The sequence below is a fragment of the Nannospalax galili genome, unplaced genomic scaffold (assembly GCF_000622305.1).
Source record: "Nannospalax galili isolate Female #2095 unplaced genomic scaffold, S.galili_v1.0 scaffold690, whole genome shotgun sequence".
Taxonomy (NCBI): domain Eukaryota; kingdom Metazoa; phylum Chordata; class Mammalia; order Rodentia; family Spalacidae; genus Nannospalax; species Nannospalax galili.
Genome location: NW_008329288.1, coordinates 2681909 through 2706920, shown reverse-complemented (window position 1 = coordinate 2706920; position 25012 = coordinate 2681909). Strand labels below are relative to the sequence as shown.

At 46.9% G+C, this 25012-nt stretch overlaps 1 protein-coding gene across 7 annotated transcripts in view; it reads left to right on the top strand.

The window, feature by feature from the left end:
- Pknox2 (PBX/knotted 1 homeobox 2) overlaps positions 1 to 25012 on the top strand; it is a 269298-nt gene that overhangs the window by 179304 nt on the left and 64982 nt on the right. For all 7 annotated transcript variants that reach the window (XM_017798628.1, XM_008834956.3, XM_008834965.3 and 4 more), the window contains one exon: positions 10840 to 10948. In XM_017798628.1, the coding sequence (XP_017654117.1) occupies positions 10862 to 10948 (87 nt within the window). In that variant the 5' untranslated portion in view covers positions 10840 to 10861. The remainder of the gene's footprint in view (positions 1 to 10839; positions 10949 to 25012) is intronic.

The window sequence follows — 25012 nt, the reverse complement described above, 5'->3', positions numbered from 1 at the left end:
AAAACACCCCCATACTTCTTATCTCTGGTATCATCTCCCATTCATTCATAAATGCAATCAAATAATTACATACAGTTGGACCAACACTGCTTGCTATGGGGATAATAACACCAGCAGGAAAGAACGGCAGCAACCAAGCAGCCGCATGTGGGAAGGCACAGGAAGCACTCACTAGCTGTGTGTTCATGCCCACAAGCGGCACACACAGGAGATGCTGGTGGTCTCCATGAGCTCTAATTCTTAGATGTCTGAACCATATGAAAGTCGAAGATAGCCTAAGTAGAGGGCCAAGTCCAATCTGGCAGCTTGCTATCATAAGCATTCTTCATGTACTGGGCTCCTTCCCAGTTTCTGGGGTCTCCATCTTCCCCTAGTGTTTCCTGCCTTCACCCTTAAACATTCATACTCTTCCATCAGAATAAAACCTCCTCCAACCTGTCTAAGCCTTGGTTTCTTATCCACAAATGAGAACAATCATGATGCTGACTCCAAATGGCTGAGAATAAACAAGGTTATACATACATGGATAGCAATATGCCAGATGTGAGGTAAGGGCACAACCAATGGCAATCGTTATTAATTCCATATTGTTGCCTCATCCTCATCAAAATTTGTGTCAAGGGAAGGGATTAACACACTCATTCTCACTGTGAGCTCATTGGCAGCTGAACCTCAAGAGTCCCAGATTTGCTTGTTTAACATTTTTAAATTTTTTATTCATTATTTTTATTTTATGTGTGTGAGTGTATTGCCTGCACGTGTAAAAGTAGACCCATGTTGTGCAGTGCCCACAGAGGTCAGAACAAGGTGTTGACTCCCCTGGAACTGGAGTTATATATAGTTGTTAGCTGCCGTGTGGCTGCTGGAAATTGAACCAGGGTCCTCTGCAAGAACAGCCAGTGCTCTTAATGGCTGAGCCATCTCTCCAGCCCCTTGTTTTACATTTTAACAGCAAGCCAAAGAAACTGAATTGTAACTGTGCAGGTATGTTCACAGGAAGAGAAGTATGTGAAGTCATATTGCATATGCTTTTTCCTCCATGGAAAATGCCAGGCACAGTCATGATCTTGTGCAGGGGAGGAGAGGAGTCACTGGGCAAGACAGGACATGTGGATGAAAAGATTTCCATGACATAGAAACTCATATAGCAATCATTCCCACTGTGGCGCCCCATATCTACCTGTTGCAAGGCTCTGCGTGAAAGGATGGTCTTATGGTGGACAGTGAAGGAAGGCTCTGTGGGTGAATATAGACTGAAGCAAAATTTTATGAAGGAAAGAGCATGGTCATGAAATACAGAATACGGTACAAAAACACAGCAAACGATACAGAAGATATATCTTAGGTCAGGGACAGAGGGCGTGTCTGCAAGCAGGGTGTGAGCCTGGGGTCCAGGGATGTACTCACTTCCCTTCACATCACAGCTGTCATCCTCCCTTCTCTGGGGGATAAGCTTGTTGGCATATCAGGACACACAGCCAGGGCACGTGCCCTCATTCTAACAACACTGTGGACCAAGCTGGAAGAAGCTCAGCTGGGTAGTCTTTCTTCCTCCAGTGGATGGTGTTGTTGGGGACTACCCTGGCCTCCCTTCCTTTTTCTTGTGAATTCCAACAGAACCAAAGAAGGGTACCCATTGGCTAAGGACAAGAAAATTGTCAGTGATAACTAGAGCCCAGTCCAGAGACAAGTTGCTTCCATAACTCTACTTCTTGATCATCTTGTTTTTTCCTGGAGGAAAAATTTGAAACCCTGGACCAGGTGTCATCCAGCCAGAGGGCATTGGTCGGTGCTTCTCAGAGATAAAAGGACCTGGCTAGTCCTCTATGGAGGCTCTGGTTCCAGGAGAATCTGAGACTGATAGCTGATGGGCTGGAGGGGCTTTAGGGTTCCCTACCTCTGTGCGCCCTCAATGCCTCAGCCCTTTCCTTGCCCACTCCACATAGGGCCCCTCTCTGCTTTCCCTCTTCTAGCTCCTGGCCTACCCTCTGCCTTTCCTGCTTATCCAAGAGAAGACAGACCTATGATGGGGAGAGAGGCAGGCAGGGCAACAGGGAGGTGGCTGCCTGGCTCCTATCATCCTGGATCCCCAGCATCTAAGCTGTTTGTCTCTGTTGAATTGTGAGCCTCAGGGGCTAAGCCTATGTTGTTTTCTCAGCTCTGTTCCCTTGGCTGCTGTCAGTGCTCAACAAATAATAATAACCCTGGGAATCGAGTTTGTCAAGGGGGACTTTGGTCCCTGGGTTCATCTTTAGACTTGTTTCTCCCAATGTGTTTGCAGACAAGAGAGCACGTGGTGGTATCTCAGGGGGCCATGCTAGAACTCCCTGATGCCCTGGTAATCCACTGTCGACAGCACCTGGTAGAGGACCTGGAGGGTCCCCTCTGTCACTAACCATTGGAGCTGTAAAGGAAAAGACACATGATTGAATCAAAGTCCTCACACTCTCCTTTCCCTATGCCTCCTTTCTCCTACTCATGATGTTGGGTAGACACAAAGGGGGCTGAAGATGAGAAAGATAGAAGAGTAACTAGATGTAGTGGTGCAGGACTGTAATCCCAGCAGTTGGGAGGCTGAGGCAGGAGGATCTCTATTAAAGCCTATCCTGGGTTTTAGCAAACAGGGGGCAGAATCCTATTTTTAGGTTAGATGGTTGCCTCAGGGGTTGGCAGGGAACTGAGGTAATATCCCCTAGATAAAGGGCAGCAACTGCTCCCTTCCACTCCCATTTCTGAGCACAACAGAAAGGTGTGCTGACAGGGAAAATTTCTGTAAGTTGAGCATTGTTGGCAAAAGCAAGACCCAATGTTAGTAGGTGTGAAGTTAAAGATGTTAATGATGGCCCCCTAGGGCAGAGTAGTACCTGCTTTTCAGCAGCTAGAACCCATCAGAGGCACTCACTGTCACCCCCTGCTTGCCATCAAGATGAGGGGCAAATCCCTCTCTCTGAGAAAGCTGTGGAAATGCTATGCTTCCCTTTAGAGCTGATGTGGACCCCCTTATGACCCCTTTCTGGTTTTTTGTTGTTGTTTTATTTTGTTTAAAGGAACCAAAGGGAGAAAAATTGCCAACTTGTAAAGTGCTTAAAGAACAGATGAGAATCTTCATCAAAATGCTAAAAGCTGGAGGGGGAAAGTAATGTGAAAACTCTGGCCTGCTATTTATGGGATTGATTCTCAGATCAAGAAGAGGCAAGCAGTTGGATGAAAGGAATTATTGTTAAGCTACTCAGTAGGAAGATCTAATGGACAATTGCTGCTATCAGGGGGAATTAAATTGCTGTTTCAGTTTGTAAAATATATCAGTGGCTTTTTGAAGCTAAGGAAGGTGTGACAGCTAGGCAGGGAGGTGGGTGCTAGGAGCTCAGCCACTCTCCTGAGCTGGTATCAAGTGGGAGCAGCCAGGGACCATGTTTTCACACCAAATTTGAGAATGACTGACCTGGAGGAGAAACAGAGGGGAGGTAGTAGCCGATGAACTCTGGGTCCAGATATGCTGGGACCTTTGTGAGCCAGAGCTATGGACCTCTTAGCCACAGGGTAAGGCACTAGGCTCTTCTGTGGGAAACCTGGCCAGGCTGGAGTCCAAGGCAGGTAAGTTCTGTCCACTGAGGAGTGAGGAGTGACTGAGGGTAGTGATGGGGGACTGTGACTGTCAATAGCCTCCAAGGCTCACAGCCATGACTGGGGTCCTACCCCTAAACCTATTTAGTCAAATTCTCTAGAGGCCTTATGGGACCACTAAGGGTCTCCTACCCACACTAAACTATAGACACAGAGGGGTACAGGGTGAATAATAACCACCCCACACACTACAGAGCTGGTTTCTGGAGTAAGCTAGTGAGATCTTCAGGCTTCATCATAAATGACTATTCAGAAAAGACCTGTTAACCCACTCACACTGTAGTGTGTTGCTATTCCAGATAAAGAGCAAACAGTAAAGTACCTTTTGGGGTGGAGAACACTGAAGAGTAGAGGGCTTTGGAAGTAGGAAAGCAGACTGCTCCTTGGGTCAGCTAGGAGGAGGTCTGTATTATCCATGTGCTCCATGAGGCACTTAGGGCTGATGGAGGAGAGAGGAAGGAAGATTTTCACATTTCTTAAAGAGTACTAGCCAAAGCTCATGCTGGAATCTGCTCTGTCCCCACTCTGTTCTCTGGAGATCAGCGTCATGATACTAGGGTGTGACCTGACACCACCTTTCACATAGGAATCCCAGAAAGGCAGCAGAGGACAGCTAGCACAGAGAGCTACAGGTGGCCAGAGGGTCTGATTACCATTTCTGCTTCTTGATGAGGTTTGTAGAGAGTTAACTCTCACTGAGTGCCCCAAGCAGGAGCCAGAGGGGCACCAGGGATGTGGGCCTTCTAGCTGTGTTATTTTGCAAGGGCTTGGGCTCTGGGCCAGGTGCAGTATGTCCTGTGACTTGAGTAACTATGGAGTGGCAGTTTGTTTTGTCTTCATTGCCAGCTAGCCTCAGGACACAGAGTGACCAAGAGAGACAGACCTGAGTGCAAATCCTGCTCAGTTCCTCTCCCATATGTCTTTCTTTTAGTGGCATGGCCCCAGGTCCTGTGCCTGACTTCCAGGCCTCACTCTGAGCTTTACTTAACCAATGACAGGGATTTCATTTGCCCCCAAATCCTGAAATCTGAGGGTGGGAAATGATATCTGCTAGGCCCTGGGCTTCCTTTCACCTAGTCTTTAGGTCCCTGGAGCTTTCTCCCAGCCCCCACAGTGCAAGACAGCATTTGATGAGCTGTGAGTTATGTCTAGCTCCTGGGGCACCTGTGTCTTTTCCAAGCATTCTTCAGCCCCCTACCACAAGGACCTTTTATTTCTCCCTCCTTTGAAACTAACTCAATCAGAGAAACTAACTTGCAGGGAAAGTTGCTGCTTGCATTTAGAGCTTTGCAGCCCACTGGCACATCTTGTTTTTACTCCCTCCTCCATCCTCATCCCCCACTGGCCTCAATCTTGTTGTCCAGTTTCTGTGCTAACCCTGGTCATCCAGCCTGGGGACCATGGAGTTCCTATAGACCCTCAGCTTTCAGCTTGTAATTTCAAGCCTTTGCTAGGTTTTACAGAGACCTAGGAAATGTGTGTGTGTGTGTGTGTGTGTGTGCGCGCGCGCGCGCGCACCCGCATGCCTGCGTTTCTTTAGATAAATCCACAGAGTCACATGAAATCAGTGACAGGTTGACACCGTTATTTCAAGATTCATCGCTCTGAGTTGCCAGCAGAGGAGACCTAGCCAAATCCTTCCCACCAACAACACTTTTTTTCCAGGCATAATTTATAGCACTGGGGTGAATTTGTTTCCAAAAGATGAATATCACACTATCAGCAACAGCTGCCTCTCATTTTTATTTGTTTTTAAATTTGATTCAAAGTCCAATTCTCTATACACATTCCTAAGGCGACTGATTACTTGATTTAGTAAACAGGTTATATTATATAATGCAATTAAAGAGGGGCCCTGTGACGCCACCTACAGGTGGCTTCTGGGAAGGGAGCTGGACTGCAGCCTGTCACTGAGGATAAGTCTTGTTGCTGAAGGAAAGAAGGGATTGAGCCAAGGTTGAGGCAGCTGCCCACAAGGGAGAAGCTGAAGCCAGCCGGGTTACTAATGCAGCCTGTCAGCCCCTCCTGCTGAGTTCATGGTGTTATTTCAGCCTCCTGCAAATCTGTCTAGACGTCAGAACCCCTGGCCCTCCGGCAGCTGCTCAGAGGGTGTTTGGTTGGGGTGCAGGTGGACTGTTAACCTGGGAACCTCGGGGCAGGGAAGATGGAGGGTTCCTGACCTGTTAACCTCAGAGCCCACCCATTCCCCACTTTCAAGTGAATCCTGGAAGAAGAGAAACCAGGATCTGACTGGCCTTTGGAGTAGAGCTACAATCCAATTGTTGGCATTCAACTCAACAAGCATGTGTAGAGGGCTAATTGTGGGCAAAGATTTTGCTAGTGTTCTGAAGGAAAATCCCTTCATTCTGCAGTCCAAATGGGAAAGTGACTTGTATAAGTGATAGTGGCAGAGTCTACTGGGGGAGGAATGCAGATTTTTGGACCCTAAGCACAGGCTAGATCCTGGGATTTAAGACCTTGGGATGACTTCCCAGATCCTCTTGTTCAACTGATTTTGCAGCTGGGGAAATTGAGACTCAGCCAGGAATGGGGTTTCCATAGTCTCTGCTTGTGCAAAAGCAAGGAGACTACTCATGAAGTGTGTGTGTGTGTGTGTGTGTGTGTGTTAGAAGACAGACAGGACTCCCAGGGGATTCCCCAAGAGGAACTCTTAACTGCTATTGAGGGAAGGGAAGACAGGAAGGACACCCAGGACCACCCTCCTTAACCCTCTGCCCTGCGATACTTCTGGGATGCATTGGGCTCTGTGCCTCCAGAGTTTTTCTAAGTATAGGTAACATGACAGAAAAACAGTCCAAGAGAAGTGGCTCACTTTCCAGAGCCAAGAAAGATATTAGACCAAACAGGTATGGTGGTGCACATCAGTAATCCCAGCATTCACTCTGGAGGCTGAGGTGGGAAGATGATGGATGAATTCAAGGTTAGCCTAGGCTACATAGAGAAACCCTTGTCTCAAAAATAAAAATAAATAAAAAGATCAGAGAGAGTGGGGGTGAAGGTGTTGTGGATAAAGAAAACAGAAAACCATCAGAGTCAAAGAGGATGGAAATACCCTCCCACACACACACCACCCCTGTGTGCTCTGTTAACCACCTGCCCAGCCTCCAGTTTGGAGCAGGCTGGGTGTGACAGAGAGGGGCCAGAGCAAAGTTGGGCTTTCCTCCCCTCTCCTACCTCAGCACCGGATACAATTTAGTCCTAGCTAGGGTCAGGGGCCAGGAACAAATGCTGTCAGGCCAGCTGGCCAGACAGTTCCCAATTAGACTTTGTTTCTCATCCTTAAGGCCTCAAGCCCCCAACCCCTGCACCCTGGCCCAATTACTGCCCAGCAGCATTAACCCCTTGGTGCCCCAGGCTGTTAATGGAATGTTAATTGGTCTAATGGGTTTCATGTCAACAAGTCCTAATGAGCTTCTTCTAACGAGCTTGGCAGCCGTGTTTTGGATTTTTTTTTCCCCCTAAGCCTGTGTTTGTCAACACACTGGAGTTTGTGCTCCAGTCTGAGGGGCTCTCAGTGCCTGCTGTGGGAAGCTAGAGATGAAGAGACAGAGATGGACCCCTTCGGGCTGTTTCCTAAAGTTGGTACGTGGGGGGTGGGGGGTGTCCTTCCATGCTCTCTCATCTGACTCCAGCCTCCCACAACCTCACCTAGCTCCTTGGCCCATTAAAATGGCACTTTTGGCTCCTTTTAATGACAATATCAGTGACACAAATTATTTCCTCTTTGCTATCATTGTGGAGTTGAGTGCTAGCTACATAGGATTCTCCCACTCAGCTCTCTTATAGTTAAGGTCTCAGCATTAAAAAGAAAACTCTCAGGGCTGGAGAGATGGCTCAGTGGTTAAGAACACTGACTGTTCTTGCAGAAGACCCGGGTTCGAATCCCTTCACCCACATGGTAGCTAACAACTGTCTGTAACTCCAGTTCCAGGGGATCCGACAGCCTCTTCTGTCCTGCACGGGCATAACACTCATACACATAAAATAAAAATAATAAATAAATTATTTTAAAAAGAAAGGAAGAAAACTCTCAATTCAATGAGAGCCTGAACAAGAAATTCTCCAGAGTAAATGCCCTGTTCCTTGGAACCCTCCCTCTTGCGGCCTTGGCAGTGCTCCCTTGAACACCCTGGTGTGGTGTCTGGTGACAGAAACGCTGGGCGCTTTGGACAGGGCCAGGAACCCCACAGAGCCACTGAATAAAGGCCTAGAGCCCTGGACTGGGTCCTCTTCTTGCTCCCAAAGAAAAGTGTACATGGGACAGGCTTCCCAAAGGCCCAAAGACTCCCCACACACAGAGACTGACAGGAGGAGTCAGATCCCCAAATTCTTCTCCAGGATAGTCGTCTGAACTCCTTCAGGAGGACTGAGAAGGATGGGGGTGCGTGTGTGAGTAGAGGGACTGAGGACAACAGTGAGTCTTCCAGGATGGGCTTGGGGTCTTACAGCAACTCTCTGAGCCTCTGGAGGGTCAAGTTTCCAGAGGCCATTGTGCCTGTGTGAGCTGAGAAAGTAACTTAAGCCCCTATTGAAAAGGCCTCCTGTTCTCCTGCAAGAGAGGCCCATAGAGGGCAATGGGGCAGTAGCCTAGTAGCCTATGGTGACCCCAGAGAGGGGGAGGGGCCAGGGCCATCTGCCTTCCTTGCTGCAGGCATGGGAGGTTCAGGACTGAAGAATGCCTCTGCCTTATGGATGGTCGACTCTAAGAACAGACCACTGTTGGCTATTGCTCCTTGCCCCCCAACAGATATTATTTAGGGGCAGTATCTGTAAATGATTCTGCCTCCGTTATCAGAGTGAACAAAAGAATGGGAATTTATGACGTCTCTGTTTAATCAAAATTCTCCTGTTTGAGTTTCCTTTGCTGTGCCTTCACTGTGAATTTCCCATTTAGGAATGAAGTTACCAAAAGATTCAAACCCAATGTCAAACGGAACTGTTGCCCCAATGGGGAAGAAAAAAAAAAAAAATCCTTCTGTATGCACCTCGAGCTGCAACTCTGCCCCCAGGCGCCCTCTTCTGGGAACTTCTGGTATTGCAGTCATGCAGCCTTTGAAGTTGCCACTGAACATCTAAGATTGGTGCTCCCGGAAGGGACCCCAAAGTTGTCTTATCTGCCAAAGTCTTAATCTGGACAGTCTTTCTAGTGTCTTAAGAAATTTGTATCTGGGATGGGTATATAGGTTAGTGATAGAGCACTTGCCTAGCATGTGCAGAGCCCTACATCCCACCCCCAGAACTGCAAAGAAGGAGAATGAAAAGAAGGAATGGGCAAAAGAGGAAGAGAAGACAATATGTGTCCTCTTTTTCCTTCGGGAACTCGCTCTGGTTTGCCATGGCCTACTGTGGCTGAACTCCAACCCCGCAAAGACCCAGTCATGAAGACAGTTTCCCTGACTGAAGAGAGATGCTCTCCCACTGCTCCATGCTGAGTGCCCGTACAGAAGGAAGCCTCAATGTCCACAATGTGTGGATACAAAGAAAGCCTAGTGATATGTCCTCTGAGCCAGGCCAGGATGTGGAGAGGTACAGGCCTTGAAGCCAAGGGGATTTCTCTGCCCAAGTAAAGCCATTGCTCCCTGCAGCATCTGCCCCCACCTCCATATACACTTTACCTTCTTCTTTCCTGCCAGATCATCACCTCCCTCTACCAACCATACTCCCTGGAGAGAAGACCTGGCCTCATTCATCCATCTTGCCTCTCAGCTCTCAGCACAGATCCCTGCACAGAGTTGATATGTGATAAGCATCTGTTGAATGAAACATGAATCTCCACCGCTTTGCATGTGCACTTGAGGTCAAAGCATACCTAGTACTTTGGAGACTCAGGTCAGGCCAGGGTAGTTCTTTCTTCCCCTTTCTGAAGAGAGCAACAACACACACACATACACACACACACACACACACACACACACACACACACACACACACATGCACAGCTCTGGCAGCTCTAAGATACCCTTAAGTTACTATAGAACTCTATATAGATAGATATTCTGAAAGACCCTGGGAAGGGGAAGCTGACGGGGTATCAGACTGGTGGAACATGCCCCCCCCCCAAGTTCCCTCAGGGAGAGAGAGGGAGTTCTGAGCTCTGTCTCACAAAAGTTTCTAGCTCACCAGCCCCCTCTACCCAGAAGACAGGTCTGTCCTCCTCCATATTCTGTCCCACCCCATGCTGGATAGTGCTGTCATGGCAAGTAGCCTGCAGGTAGGTGTCCAGCTCTAAATATTTCAGGGCATCCACTGCAGCCCAGCAGTTCTCTGAGCATCCTGTTTCCTTGGGTGGCACTGCCAGGCTGTCTCCACTTACATACCATGTTCTAGTTCAAGGGGAAATTTCAAGGCCCCAAGGGAGCAGTCCTTTTACTGGTGATAGGGTGCAGTAGGGTGCAGTGGAACAGATCTGTAACACACACACACATACACACACTTCCTCATGGCCTTTGTCCTCCTGTGTAAGTGGCAAGTCATCATTTGGTTCTAACAGCAATTCTGGCCCTACATGCCTGTTACTCTATGTTGAACCGGGACTGAAAGAAGTCCTGGAGTCACAGCAGGCACCTAAGAAAAACCAGGAAGTGACTCATGCTGTCCTGCTCCTTTCACTTCCCAAGACCTCTAGGCACTCACCCTTAGGCTGCAGTCTGATGGGCTCATGGCCCATGTCCCTTCCTACCACTAGGGGGTGTAATGAACACACTTGGGAAGGTGAGCCTGGTGCTTAAAGACCCTGCAGGGTGGAAGTTGGGGGTCTAAGAACTTCCTGCCTGCCTGGGTGAATGCTGGTCATTGCTCCTGAATGTCTGGGAAAGGGTGGAGCAAGGAGCATCCTTATCATAAGGGGAGAGGAGTCAGGCCTGCTGTGTTGCCTCCAGCCAAGCTATCCACTGCCTCCACCCTTACCATCCAGGCCAGAGCTGATGCTGAACAAAGCATCACTGCAGGGATACAGACTGTTTTACATATGATTTGAATATTGTTTCCTTTGAGTCAAAATAGCCCAGCAAACCCCCCTCCACCTAGCCCCCTCCTTTATTTCTGATTTGTTTCCCCTGAAAGAGCTTCCAGTCCCTGCATATCCTACCAAGTCCAAGTAATCCAGATAGGAAAACATGGAGCTGGTTGGCCCCCTACACACACACCTGTACTCTTTGGTACTAACAGTACTGGCCCCTTTTCTTCTGTCCACAGATCCTCCATGTGAATCAATCCCATGATGCAACATGCCTCCCCAGCCCCAGCTCTGACAATGATGGCCACGCAGAATGTCCCTCCCCCACCCTACCAGGACAGCCCACAGGTGAGTATGCCAGGGAAGAATGAAGAGGGATGATGGTCTTAAGAACCCCATGAGGGTGTGGGGCTGGTATATTCTATGGCCACTGGCAGACCTGTCTCAGCTTTAGCCTGTCAGACCAGGGGAGACTTCTCTGGAAAGAGTCTGGTCTGGTGAATACAGATCCTTGGACTCATTGCATTTCACAAAATGCCAGGTTCAGACACTACCTGAGTTAATTCTTCTATCAGGATCATAGCCTGGAGTTGTGGTCATAGACCTGCCTCCAGCCCTCACCCTGCAGATAATGGAAAGTACAGCCAAAGCTATTTGTCTTGTTCAGGGCCAAATCTACACTGGTGATCCAAGGACAGCATATACAGCCTTTGAGTGTTTGGTAGACTTCCTACTTAGTTTCCTTAGTACCAGACTCAACTTTCCTCTGGTCCCTTGAGTCCTTCTGACCAATGCCCCACTACCTGCCTCTTAGAAGAATCTCTTGGGACTCTGCTGGACTTTTGCCTAGAAAGAGCCAGATTTGTTTTCCAAACCTCCTTCCCCCAACTCCCATTTTCCATCATAAGCTTAGCTCCTGTTCTTTGAAGAATCCCTGGTTGCAAAACGTGTGACCTTTGGCAATGGTGTCTTCCCACTGTCTTGGTCCCCTCCATTTCTTTTGGAAGCTGATCTCTTGTAAAGGTTGGGCTGCTGTAGTCCCTGAGACCCATCCCTTAGTGTCTGCTTTAGGTACCTCCCACCAGACCCCTGAGTCTCCAAGAGCCTGGGTTCTGGGGCAGGGCTTTCACAGGAGACTCCCTTCTTTGACCTTTACCTTACTGCTCTCCTTCTTTTTCTACCCTAGTATGGTAAGTCCACATTAACTCAATAATTACCTACTAAGCATGTCAACTGCACCCACTAGAATGCTCACTCAGCATTTAACCAAGGGAAAACCTACTGTGTTTCAGGCCACCTTCTTCTCTGCAGCAACTACCCTCTGACTTTATCCCTTGCACATTAGCATTTCAAACACAGGTCTCTTCACAGACCACATGGAAAAGAATATTAAGATGCAGAACATAGGGCACGGGACTTTGTTCACATTAGGTCCTACGGCCCTGATATCCCAGCTTAGTTAAACCTAGACGGGCTGTCTCCCAACTCCATGCCCCACCCAACTCCCAGGAAGCTGCCAGACTATGTGGGGACACTTTGTAAACCACCTTTGACTTCTCTCTCCCTGAGAGTACCAAAGGTCACCATCATTTTGCACCTTTCTAGCACATAGCCCCCAAGCTTGTTCCATACAGCATCTTATTCTCCTTCCCCAACTGTCTTTGATCAAATTTCATATTCAGAGAAACTGTCACACAGATCAGTAGTTTCCCACAAATGACCTCAGGGCCAAACTTGGTACTTACCTGCTCCTCTATTCAAAACTTTCAGGATGGACTTGCAGAGATGCCTCAGTGATTAAGAACACATACTGCTTTTGCAGAGGACTTAAGATCTGTTCCTACCACTCACATCTCACATCAAGCAGCTCACAACCACCTGTAACTCCAGCTCTGGGGTCTCTGACACTTCTAGCCTCCAAGGTCACCTGCACTCATGTGCACATATACTCACATATATAAACATAATTAAAAATAGAATAAATTGAGACTGGATAGATGGCTCAGTGGTTAAGAGAACTGGCTGCTCTTGCAGAGGACCCTAGTTTGATTCCCAGCACCCTCAGGGTGGCTAACAACCACCAATAACTCTAGTCCCTGGGGACCCAAACCCCTCTTCTGACCTCCCAGGGTATTGCATGCATGCAGTACACATATATCTGGAGGCAAAATACACATACACATAAAGTAAATTAAATAATTTAAAAAACTTAAATAGAATAAGTCTTAAAGAATCAAAAGCTTTCAGGCACTCAAAACTATGTTAGAGCCCTTCCTTCTATAGTTCCAGATCTCAGAGGTGTACGTCCAGGGGCCTCTAGCTGGGAAAGAAGGGACAGAGAAAAGGAACCTCTGGGTCATATAAAGGGGCCAAAACCTAGCCTTTACCATAAATGGAGATGCATCCCTTCATCTGTTCAGCTAGGGTCGGGGTTTGGAGATGAAGAAATCTTGACTCCCTTTCTTTTATAATTGGATCCTGCTTTCCAAGCTCTTCAGTGATGAGTAGAGCACTTCCTGTACAACAGGTGGTAGTTATGAAGGCCCACAGCCCCAGTACCCAAGGATCAAGGACAGGATGGATAGGGCAAAGCCCAAAGGTCAGAGAATACTGCTCTGGCACAGCTAGAGGCTGCTGCTTCCTCCCTCCAGAAGGGGCCCTCCTATGTTGCCTGCCTAGACAATTGGGAGAAGTTTTGACTTGGAGGGGATTAGCTGGAGAGGATGAACCTGTGTTGGCCAGGAATGCTGATCCAGGAGCCTAATTTAATTCTCAGCACACAGCTGGATGAATGAGTCCCAGCTGTCTAGAGAGAGGATGGAGTAAGTGCTCATTCCCACCCCCAAAAGCCACCACCAGGGTACTCTGACCTTTGGTGGGTAGGGAGGAAGGGTCCTCAGACTGGATGCTAGATGCAGGGACTGTCTGAGGCTATACCCTGTGAGACTCTGCCAGGACCTCACCAGCTGAGATATTTATACTTTCAGTTGAGGAATAAATTGCTCTGGAGAAGTTGTACGTCTACCAGGAACCCTCAGTGTACACGGAGAAATGACTAGGGCATGATCTTGGGGGCTGTATGGTCTTGGCTATGCTGTTGTTAAATGGCCATTGGCCTTCCCTCAGCTGATCTGATTTCCAAGTAAAGAGATGAAAATGAGGGCTAAGGAAGAAGAGTTAGGACAGCAATGGAGTGGGTGGAAGGAGACAGGAGCCAGGTTCTCAGACAAAAGCTTCTGGCTCATAGGAGAAAAGCTTTCCCCATTGCTGACCTTTGGAATCAGCTGGCCTGGGGGTCCCCTTCCCCTTTCTTTAGGGCTGGGGTGGCTCTTCTACACGTGTTTGGCCACTGGCATCCCATCGATGAGGGAACTGGCACTGATCCTCCTGCTTTCTTCCATCTCTGCTTTCAAGCGCTAACCCCCACTCCTCAAGGGAAAACTCTGCTCCATTTCCCTCGTAATGGCATTATCCTAAAGAAACAGCTGCTCTCTGACACTCAGTGTCTTCAGGAAAGTAAGGTCTTATAATAGGACCATGGGTCAGGCACACAGGGGACTTATCTTAGACGGGACTCTCAGGAAACGAGACCCAGTCCTCCCTTCTTCCTTCAGGTCTAATCTTATGACTTCTGTTCCCTTTGTGACACAGCTCCATGTCACCTCCTCAGAAACCCAGTTTCTTCCACAGGCAAGGAATGGACAGTCTCTGATATGAAGTCCCCAAAATGAGAAAGGAAACGAGAAGCAGAGCCCTTCCTCTGAGACCCATGCAATCGTTTTAATAATGTTCCCATTGTGCTAAGGGCTAGCAATACTGAGCATAATCTATTCAAATGCACAGGAGAATGTCACTTTGGAAAATTAGGAATCTGCATTAAAAAAATTCCCAAGCCCCGGACCTTCTTTATAATGAATTAGAATTCTTTTTCTAGGCAAATTCTTAACTTGGCAATTTTCATTTTTGAAGTTTAGGGAATAAAGTTATTAAAAATGAGGGAGACTTTTTTTCTTTTCCATTTTAGTAGAGAAGCATTAATGGTTATGGCCCCATGCTATTTGGGCATAAGCCAAAGTGGCGTGATGGCTAAGTGGCTTCTAGCCCCTCAGGGCTCTTTGGGTCTGTCTGGGGGAAACTCTATGACTTCTCATAAGAACATCACTCTGTTTCTTATATACTGAAGACTGACTATATTTAGATATTGCAAAAGCAGCAGCCCAGTAGAACCCTTCATATAGACTACTTCCTGTTGTGGCTTTCTGTTACATTCTGTTAGACTGGCAGCACCCTCTTACTCTCTAACTACATTATCTCATACTCTGCTTTCTCTTCAGATCATATAAATCTTTGGCCTTTTTAAAATGACAGTACCTCACTCCCAGTATGCTGTGGTTACATCCTTGATCCAGACCCTCATTTCATGCACTAAAGAGATAGGGGCCGGTTGCTAGTGTTCATAGAATTCTATAAGGATTGTTTAATGAAAATAGGGAGACCGGATATGGGGTAGGTGTATAGACTCTTAGTTCAATGCACAATATTGACTGCTACATCATCTTTGCTGTTTTAATGTGACTGTGCAGTGGGCCTGGCCATCACCCATCACTGGGATTTCCATAGCCCTCACTTCTTACTGCCCCAGCACCCCTGCTGACTAATGGAACTCTCAGAGTCATCCTCTTCTCTTGTACCCTCTTAAAGTCCAGGTAAGCATCACTCCAGTCTCTTTTCTAGACTTTTCTTGGTATCAACCACCCTCTCACTCCTTCTAGGCATAAATCCTTCATTCATAGACTCTCTTTCCACCTCATAAATACTTTGACATCTTCCTATTTCCTGTGAGGCAATATATGCATTTGCAATATCTTCTACCAAGCAAAGTTCTTCCTCTGTAGCTTTACCAGAAACTCCAGGAAACCAGGGAGTTACTAGGAAAGGCAGCAGCTTCCCCACCACCACTGATCCTCATGTGGACACCAGCATCCCCACCCTACTCTTCCTCAAACACAGACACATATCTACCGTTCTACAAATGCCCTTGGCTTACAAGCAAGACCCATATTTAAATTATCTGGTCTATTGGTATATATACTCAAATTTAATATTATTCTGTCTGTACATCTCCAGCAAGCCAGGCTGCATGAGCATTTGACTAGAAAGCAAAAATCCTAGTGGATCCCTGTCTACCAGGTTCGACTCCAATGGATGTGACACTCAATGGACAGTGTAGATTAGGATCAAGGGGACAGACAGGTATCTAGGATATTACGTAGAATACCTTGACAATGGCTGCTATGAAGAGGGCTTTGGCAGTTTACTAAGAATGAAATTCCTCATTGATCAAAGACAACAAGACGGCAAAAAGAGAACTCAAAGTTCAGGGCCAGTCAGGGAAACTCACATTAGAAAGAAGCTAAGCATTTGCTCGAGTTCTTATCCTGCTCTGCAGTGCTTGGGATGAGGAGATGTTGTCAGGGACCCCGGAAAACAGCACTCTCAGATGAGGTCAAGATGGTATTTCCTACCTTCCTGCAAGGAGGGAGATAAGGCAGGTCAGCCATGGTGTGGAAAGGGGACTACAGAGCATTCTCTCTCACTCCTCTGCATCCCTGCTTGCCCTCCCTATCCTAGCTCCGCTGCTACAAGCTGGACCAGGGGTGCAGCCGGCCTGGGGAAGCTGACTGGGCTTTGATCAGTCATTAGGATCCCCATGCTGGTTTCATTAATAAGGCAGAAGGGGGTGGATGGGGCCCCTGGCTGTGAATGGCCTCCATCCAGGCCATGCAGCTGTGACAGGCAAGCAGGTTCAGATGTTGCCACACTCCTTCACAATCCTCTCATCTCTTTAAGGCCTGGAGCCCCCTGCCTTGCAGAGTCCTCTGCTCAGCTGCCTGTGAAACACATTCACTTTACAGCCCAGAGTTAATTCTGCAGCTTTGAAAGTTCCCCTAAGCCTTTTCTGTAGTGGTGATTGACGGTTCCCTCTGCCCCTGGGGGCAACACTCCAGGGACCATATGGGGGACCCACCTTTACTTGCTTCGCCTCATCAAAACAGATTCTTCTCTTTCTCTTTTATTTTCTGCTGGGCCTTTCTTCCCTTTGTGCCCAGTGGCCTCTCTCCCTGCCTGCTTGGGCCACCCATGTCTTTAAACTGGACTCACCCCAGTCCTGGATTCTTTATTGTATAAAAGGCAAAACCAAACTCCAGGTCCAGCTGGGGCCTTTCTGTCCCTGCATAGGAGACGATAGGCTGGCCCCAGGACTTGGAAGCCTGTGATGAAACATATTCAAAGCTCAGTCTGGGTTTTGCTTTGAAGAATGTACTACCTCAGTTCTGGGGGTCACCAGGATTTACTGTCTATCTTTTTGTCTCCAAGCAGGACAAGTGCCCTAAACAGCTACAAAAGTAGTTAATGGTCCAAGGACACAAAGCCTAAAATAAAACAGGGAACAGGTGATCCAAGTCAGCAGCAGGGCTGAGGAGCATTTTACGTGCTGTGTCCCTTCTCATGCCATCTTGGAGGAGATTTGGTTTCCCTGTGGCCTAGCAGCAGGGAATATTCCTGTTGCCCTTGGAGTTGGTGGTCTGGAGAGTAGGGAGACTCTACACTACAGCAGACACTCAGGAATCTTGGTCATGACCCTGACTCTGCTGCTACGAATTACACGAACTTAGGCAAGTAATTTCAGCATGATTTCTTCCATTCACTCCTCTAGTTAACAAATGTCAGGTGCTTCCTGCAGGTCTTGCTGACTGTGTATTGTGCACTGGGAGTGAAAATTCAAGTTCATTTCTGGATGGAGCTTCTGGTCCATGGCAAGGTGGGAGTGGGAGAGGTGGGAGCTTAGTTTCTGCAGTGGTAAAATGGGACTTCTGGCCTCCCTGCCTCACCAGCTTTGTGGACACTACTGTATGAACTCTGGGGTGGGGTTTCTCAGCCTCTGCTCTCCCAAGCCCCGGCTCGATTCTTTCACTCTATCTTCTGCACATCTCCCATAGCCCAGATGGGATTGAACTTTAATTACATTTTTATTAGGAACACAATCGGCATATCAGATATGTTTTTCCAGCTAAGAACATGCACGCGCGCACACACACACACACACACACACACACACACACACGTGCAGAGAGAGAGAGAGAGTTAGGGCCCCTAAAGGTCCTATTGGAAATCATTGGTTTGAGACTATGACAAAAGTGAGGGGTCCTCTGGAAATGGATGGAAACTTCCCAAGAACTGTAAAGCTAGGAGGCGAGGAGACAGCTCCTAACCCTCAGCTGGTCTCTGATTAGCTTCATGTCAGTGACACCCCAGAATATGCAGTTAGGGGCAGACAACATTTGACAAGACTCATTTTGTAAACTATAGCCTACAAAGTCTTGTGCAATTAATTAATGAATCGAGATCTTCATCACATAGCACCCAGTAACTCTTCTGTGGTGTTGTCTAGCTGGTTGGTCCAGGCATCCTGGCAGAGAAGACCCTGGCCTTCTGTTCCAGGAGCCCCTTCTCACTGCCATGTGTGGCCTTGATTCTGTTGCTCTTCCTTCCTCTCCCAAAGCTGACTACAGTATTTTGAGGACTCCTTTTTAGCATCTTGTTTTCCTTGAGCCTTTTTATTATCAGTCACTCATTCCCTCATTCTATTCATCATTCAGTCATTTAACAATACTTCAGAGCTGGGAAAACCATCCACCCATGGAGACAAAGGGCCCCAAGGGTCACAGGTGTTGAGGTTAGACACAGACATGGACAAGGCAGGGGCCAAGATTACTTGGATCTGGAGAGTGTGGAGAACAGGAAAGGCTTCTTAGGACAGTCAGAACTCAAGTTGAAGAAGAGAAGTGAAGACACTTCCTGAAAAGGCAGCCATGGAAGCAAGGCATGATAGGAACCATCAGGCATCTTCAGGTAGCCCAGAGAACTGGGGTATGAAGAATGAAAGTAAGGGGAGGGGTGCTGGTCCCCCTTGCTGGGGTTCAGTGAACAGGCCCAGGCCTGGAGCACCCTAAGTCCATTATCTCCCTCTCCGACATTGGCTGTGCCCCCTGCTGCCTCCCACCTGTTCAGGCCAAAGCTAATATTTACTGAGTGGCTTTAAGCCCTGACCTCTTCCCAGGTCCTTGGACTATCTTCTGGTTGCCAGGAAAATGAAGCCACACTGGCCTGCTCCAGCAACAGATGGAGTGCCAGCTCCTTTCCCTATAACAACTCCTATCTTAGGTATGAATAATAATTCCCATTTTATACATGAAGATCAGAAAAGTTGAAGAACTTGCCCAAATCACACAGGCAGAGAGAGCCAGATGTAAAGAAGGTGTTCCTCCCAGAGTATCCTACTGAGAACCATTACATCCAGATCTAGACAAGATGCCCCCTGCTCCAGCCAATGTGTGGTCAGAGACTGTAGGCTTCTCTGTTGTGGCCTAAGGCATTCAGGGTCAGCTGGAAAGGTAGCATTGGATAGGAAGTCCTACCTGCTCCACACCAGTCACTCCTGCGTTTCATAGAGTTTGGAATTCTCTGTATTGGACAGAAGAGCTACAACAGCAAACAAGTCCTGGCTTCTGCCCTCAAGCATCCTCCAGTCTGGCAGGGGACTGAGACAAGCTGGCAGACGAAGTGGAACCATGTGCCCAGGTTGTGAAAGCACAAAGCAGGGGCCCCACCCATGCTGGGGTCTCTGCCAGCATCCATCAAAGAACAGCTGTCCTCACAGCAGGGGTAGGAGGTAGGAAGTATCACTCCTGTTTCCCAGATGAAGCATCAGAAGGGAAAATTACATATCCAAGGTTGTCCAGCAGTTAGGCAAGGGCAAGATTCAAAACTACTTTTATCTGATGCCAACACCTCTGTTCTCCCCAATGCAAAGTGCCTTTCTAGCATGCTAGAAAGACTTCACTGTGGTCCCCCACTCTGGACCACCGTTCTTACTTCCTGTGAGTAACAGAGAGAAATTCCAAGTCGGTACTAGCAGAAGTAGCAATTGACCACAATTTGGGAATCGGGCTTGAAGCCCAGCTTTCGACCCCTGCTCCTTCATGGCCTCCAAGACACATCAATAGCAACGGGCTGCCTTTGGCCAATATGCCCTCTGTGCCTCTCTACTTAGGCTCCACCTGGAAGAAGTTCCCTATCCCCTATTCTATAAAGAAATGGGAAGAGTTGGGGATCATAAGATGCATGTGTGGGCCCAACATTTGTTGGAGGAATTAAGTTGAATTCTCTAAGAGGTTCGTTGGGTAACAGTGACAGGCTGGGACCAGCAACAAGGGTGGGGAAACTAAATGGAGACTCAAGAACGTATGTTGAGAAGTGAAATTTCATTGTAGGTTTTGTTCTTTGGGGACTATTGGGAAGGAAGGGTGCTGGGGTTGGAGCACTGGGCCTTGCATATGCTAAGCAAGCACTCTGAGCTACATCCTCATTTTTCACTAGAGTGGGGGAAACTCTAAGGGGAGGTTCCAGTCTCCAAAGCAAAGCAATTAAATGCCTCAGTTCATGAAGTGTCAGGGAGCACTCTGTTCTTGGTCTAGCTTTGCTGGGTGAGCTCTAGGAGTTTTTTCACCTGTGTGAATTTTTGTTTTCTTATCTGTAAAATGGGCTGAATGTGACCTTCTGCACAGGATTGCTCTTCAGCATGAAAGTCTGCTGCAATGTTGAGTTAACTGATGAGCTGTTCTCTCCCACAACTGAACCAGAATGCTGTTTAATGGGGAAGGGGCATCTGTGGGTCATTCAAGTGCTACTGAGGGTGGTACTCCTGACCCTTCTTACATTCATCTGGGAATATCCTATGGTTGGATCTCCAGCCCTCAGATGTTGGACCTGCACATGCATCTTATGATCCTCAACTCTTCCTATTTCTTTATAGAATGGGGGATAGGGAACTTCTTTTTAAGAATCTAGACAGGGACCCTTGAGCTCCAGGCTTCAGGAAGGACTGCCTCCCACCTAGGGGACAGTGAAAAGCCTAATGGTTCTCATATCCAAAGAAGGGAAGCAGGCAGGTGCTGGCCCCAAGCTCTTTACTCCAAGAAGGACCCACAGCCAAGAGTAGAGGAACCATAGAATCTATGCAGTTTCCCAGCACCACAGCCCAAAGTAGGTAGACCTTCCTGGGGCATGCCACCACCCTGCCCAGGATACTAGACATGATCTTGTTCTGTTGATTAGTCTTCACAATCTGTGGAGCAAGTATTACTCATGCATTAGGAAATAAAATAATGCTAGAAGACTTGTCCTCCAACATGTAGCAAAAAAACTGGAAGAAGAGCATCAAACCCCAGGTTTGGTCCAGGCTTCTTCACTCTCTGGGGCTTTTCTTAGTTCCCTAGTCTGTTTAAATCGACCTCTCCTCTTCTATGTTCTGGCTTCCCTTGCTTGTAAAGGGACAGTCCTGCATGTCTGTATTGGTGCCATACTCCTGCCCTGTTCTTAGTGAGCCACCCAGGCAGAGTCTCCTTAAAGGAACACCTGCAATCTGGAGTGGTCCATCTGGGATCAGCTGTGAATGTACCAAATGGCCTTGCAGATGTGTAAGGCGAGTTTCTTCCCTTGTCTGACCAAGGAGAATGGAAGGAAGTCACTTGGGGCATGCCCTGGAATTAGAGGTATGCTGGTTAATAACTAACAACTGGCTCTCTGGTGTGGGTTGGAGAGGAGGACTCAGCCCTGATGTACCATTCACCAATTTCCTTGCTGTAAGTACTCCCACCGTGGCCAATTTCAAGATACCCAGATGTCAACCAGCTTGCAAAATTCCTGAAAACCTCAACAATCAGTTTTCACAGACAGTTCTGTGAGACAATTTAATAATAGTCATGCCCTGCTCTAGCCCACCCAGTTTCTCTTCCTGATTCTACTCTTTAGGCTGTGCTGGCCTCAAGTCACCCCACTGCCCTCGCAGGGTCCCAGGCCCTGTGAATGGTGGATGGTCCTATGCTTTTGAATTCCAGGTCTTGGAAAATAACTAGTGGATGAAATCTATTTGGAAATAAACATTCATCCTCCAAATCGGAAAGAAATGCAGACTGCTGAATCAGCCCCCATGAGCTACATAAATTTGGGTTGTCCTCCTCCTCAGACCAGCTCTGCTCTCTGCCATCCTCAAATAACAGCCTATAACTGGGGCCCCTTGGGAGACCTGCAAATGACCATTTTTTATTTAACTTTTATTCTGGGCCTTCCTCTTTAGCCCAGTAGAGCCTCCCACTACTTTTCCCTAGTCAGGCAGAAGAGTACCTCAGCCCTCTCTGTTATAGAAGCTCATGTTAATAGAAGCCCCTGTGGATTCCTCCAAGGATACCAGACAATTTACTTAGTGGGCATATCAGAGCATATGTATCATCTACTGACATTTTACCCTCAGATGAGCTGTGTGGATGTAACTGTGTCTTGCTTTATGATAAGAATACATTCTAGAAATCTCGTGTTTAATTTTAACAACCACTCCTCCATCTGGGAAGCACTTCTGAGTTTCCAAAGGCCTTTTACACACCATTCACCACCTAAGCAAGCCTCCAGTCAACCCTTAGTTGGTGATTATGAAAGTACTCTTACTGGGCCAAATCTGTCAGTATGGAAGGTACTTTACAGATCACTTAACCTGGCCACCCAGCCAAAGCTTTCCTCCGCTCTGCAGGGGAGGCCTCCCAGAGGATCCCACTCCAGCCTTGAGAGTCAGAAACTTGGAAAGGTATTATTTACATTGTCTCCTTGTTTTTGTGCACTGTTTATATGTTGGGCTTCAGGGGCAAATAAAATAGATCTGATCTAATCTAATCCCTTCATTCAGATATTTAAAGGGGAGGGTCTCATACCTCCCCATTTTTTCCTAGTAACCAAATCATTACACATTCCAGGTTCCATCAAGTAGGCCTCATATGAAAACTCATAGAACCCCTTCACCATGCCTGTCAGCTCTCCTCTGAATGTGCCATCATGTACTTGTTTAACCAAAGTAAAACAGTATCATAACATCCTTATTCTATGAACTAGACTTCCATTAATGCATTCTCAGACAGCCTTAGTTTGTGTCAGGATTTGTTTGTTTGTTTTGCATAGACACATTACACCTTGGCTATATCTAGCTAGTCATCAACTAACACAGCGCTACTAAGTCATCTCCCCGGTTCTGCACTTACATTATTGATTTTATTGTTGGAAATGTTCAATTTTAACATTAAATGAAAAATAATCTTGGGATTTTTTGTTATTGTTGTTTTTTGTTTGTTTTTTCAGAGAGATCACCCTGTCGCCCCAGCTGGCCTGGAACTCACTGTGTAGATCAGGCTGGCCTTGATCTCATAGACATCTGCCTGCCTTTGCTTCCTGAGTGCTGGGATTAAAGGCATGTGCCACTCCACCCAGCATAAAAAAATAATCTTATAAGTTTTAGTCTATTGCCCAAATCTATCAAAATCTTTTGGTTCCAAGTTTCACATCATCCATAAATTTGCTGAGCATTTCTTCAGACATCCTTTAAACTGCCAAGAAAAATGTTGAAGGGGATGAGTAAAAGAAGGAAGCACATGGCCTTTTCCTAGAAACCTCCCCCATGCTGGCATCTGTCCTTTGTCATCCCTGAGGTGTAGTTCACTAATCCATGCAATTGTCTGCCAACCCACATCTCTCCATGTTTGCCACAGGGTATCATATGGTGGAATATGCCTTGCTGAGGTCAATTACGATGTATTTTCCAGATCTTCCAGTTTAATGATCTTGCCAACTCCAGTGGCGATCCATGATGTCAGGCACTCCTCTCTGTGAGCCTAGAGTTTAGCACAGTGCCCGGTATGTGGAAGGGACTCCTGAAGTACCTGCAGACAGAGCCGCTTGTGTTAGCAGATGATGGATGAGAGAATCTCAGTGTGAAGATGAGCACCGTTTTGTCTGAATCTGCCTTCTTTCTCCATCTTGAAGTCAGCTACAATATTGGCTTCCATCTTCTTTCATGTGGCACCTCTTTAATGTCCATCATTCTTTCAAAGGTCATCAGTTTACTTATGGATGAGAAGATAGGAGCTTAGGCAAGTTAAAGGATTTGTCTGAGGGTCAAAGGCTAATAAAAAGACAAATACTTATCTGATGGCTCCAAGGCACCATGTGCTCTGCCAAGCACCAGTTTGCACCTGTACCTCATGATGACAGGGATGTTTCTGACAAAAATGATACAGTATAGTAAAGAACAGATTCTCCTTTTATAGTGTTAATCTCACTCACCATCTGTCATTCATTAACTCATTGATTCAATGAATATTTATCGAATACCTACTAGTGACAGACTATTCTGGGCTATAAGAATGCAATTATTAAGAGCTCTCCTTGAGTTTGTTTTAGAAAGGAGTGGGGAGAAAATAACCAAATAGACAAGTAGTTTGTAGTCGTGGTAAGGAATATACAGAAAAATAAAGCAAAAGGCAGGGGCTGGATTTTTCTCTGAAGGGTAGCATCTGAGCAGAGCTATAAATAGAGAAAGCAAGGCATGCCAATGTCCTGGAGGTATGCGTACTAGTAATAATGTGCTCGTAGTCACAGAAATCATTTTTCTTCTGGAAAACAGGAACCTAGATTCTGTGATGAACTTCCCAGCTATAAAGCATCTGATTCCTTTAAAGCATATCCATTCATTTATTCATTGACTCATTTGCTCAACAAATGTGTTTATTAAGCATCAGTAATTTTTCTTAAGTTTGACCAGTTGGGTTCCAGGTAGGCAAATAAGGTCTTAGAGCAGGAGACAGACATGTACATTCTGGCCAAGAACAGCGTAGTAAGGGCTTTCATGGTGCTGGGGACAGGTGGATGATGGAGAACAGTACAAGTATGCCATCACTCACCATTTGGGGGTATATTTGACTGAGGGAAATATACTGTAAAAGAATTAAATTCCGTAAAAATGGTTTAATTTTTAAGCTATAAAACTTTAGACAAAGAGCACAATATATTATATTAAAAGGAATTGTTCTAGTTGGCACAATATTATAGGCCTCAGGACACTTTCTAAAACCTATATAACACACTATGAAAAGCACTTCTCTAAAATTTTTGCTATCACCAAGAACAGAAATCTGTCCATTATCCATTAAAACCTCATCTTTGGGGCTGGAGAGAGATGGCTCAATTGTTAAGAGAACTGACTGCTCTTGCAGAGGACCCGGGTTCGATTCCCAGCACCCACATGGCAGCTATGAACCATCCTTAACTCCAGTTCCAAGGGAATCCGAAGCCCTCTTCTGACCTCCGTGGCATTGCATGGCACAGGTGCACTCACATACATGCAGGCAATACACTCATACACATTAAAACAAAACAAAAAAAACCTTATCTTCAAGTGGCCAGATAAACCAAATTTGGGTAGCCATTTAGTCACTCACCAAAAGTATCAGAAGAGTTACCTCTTGCCTT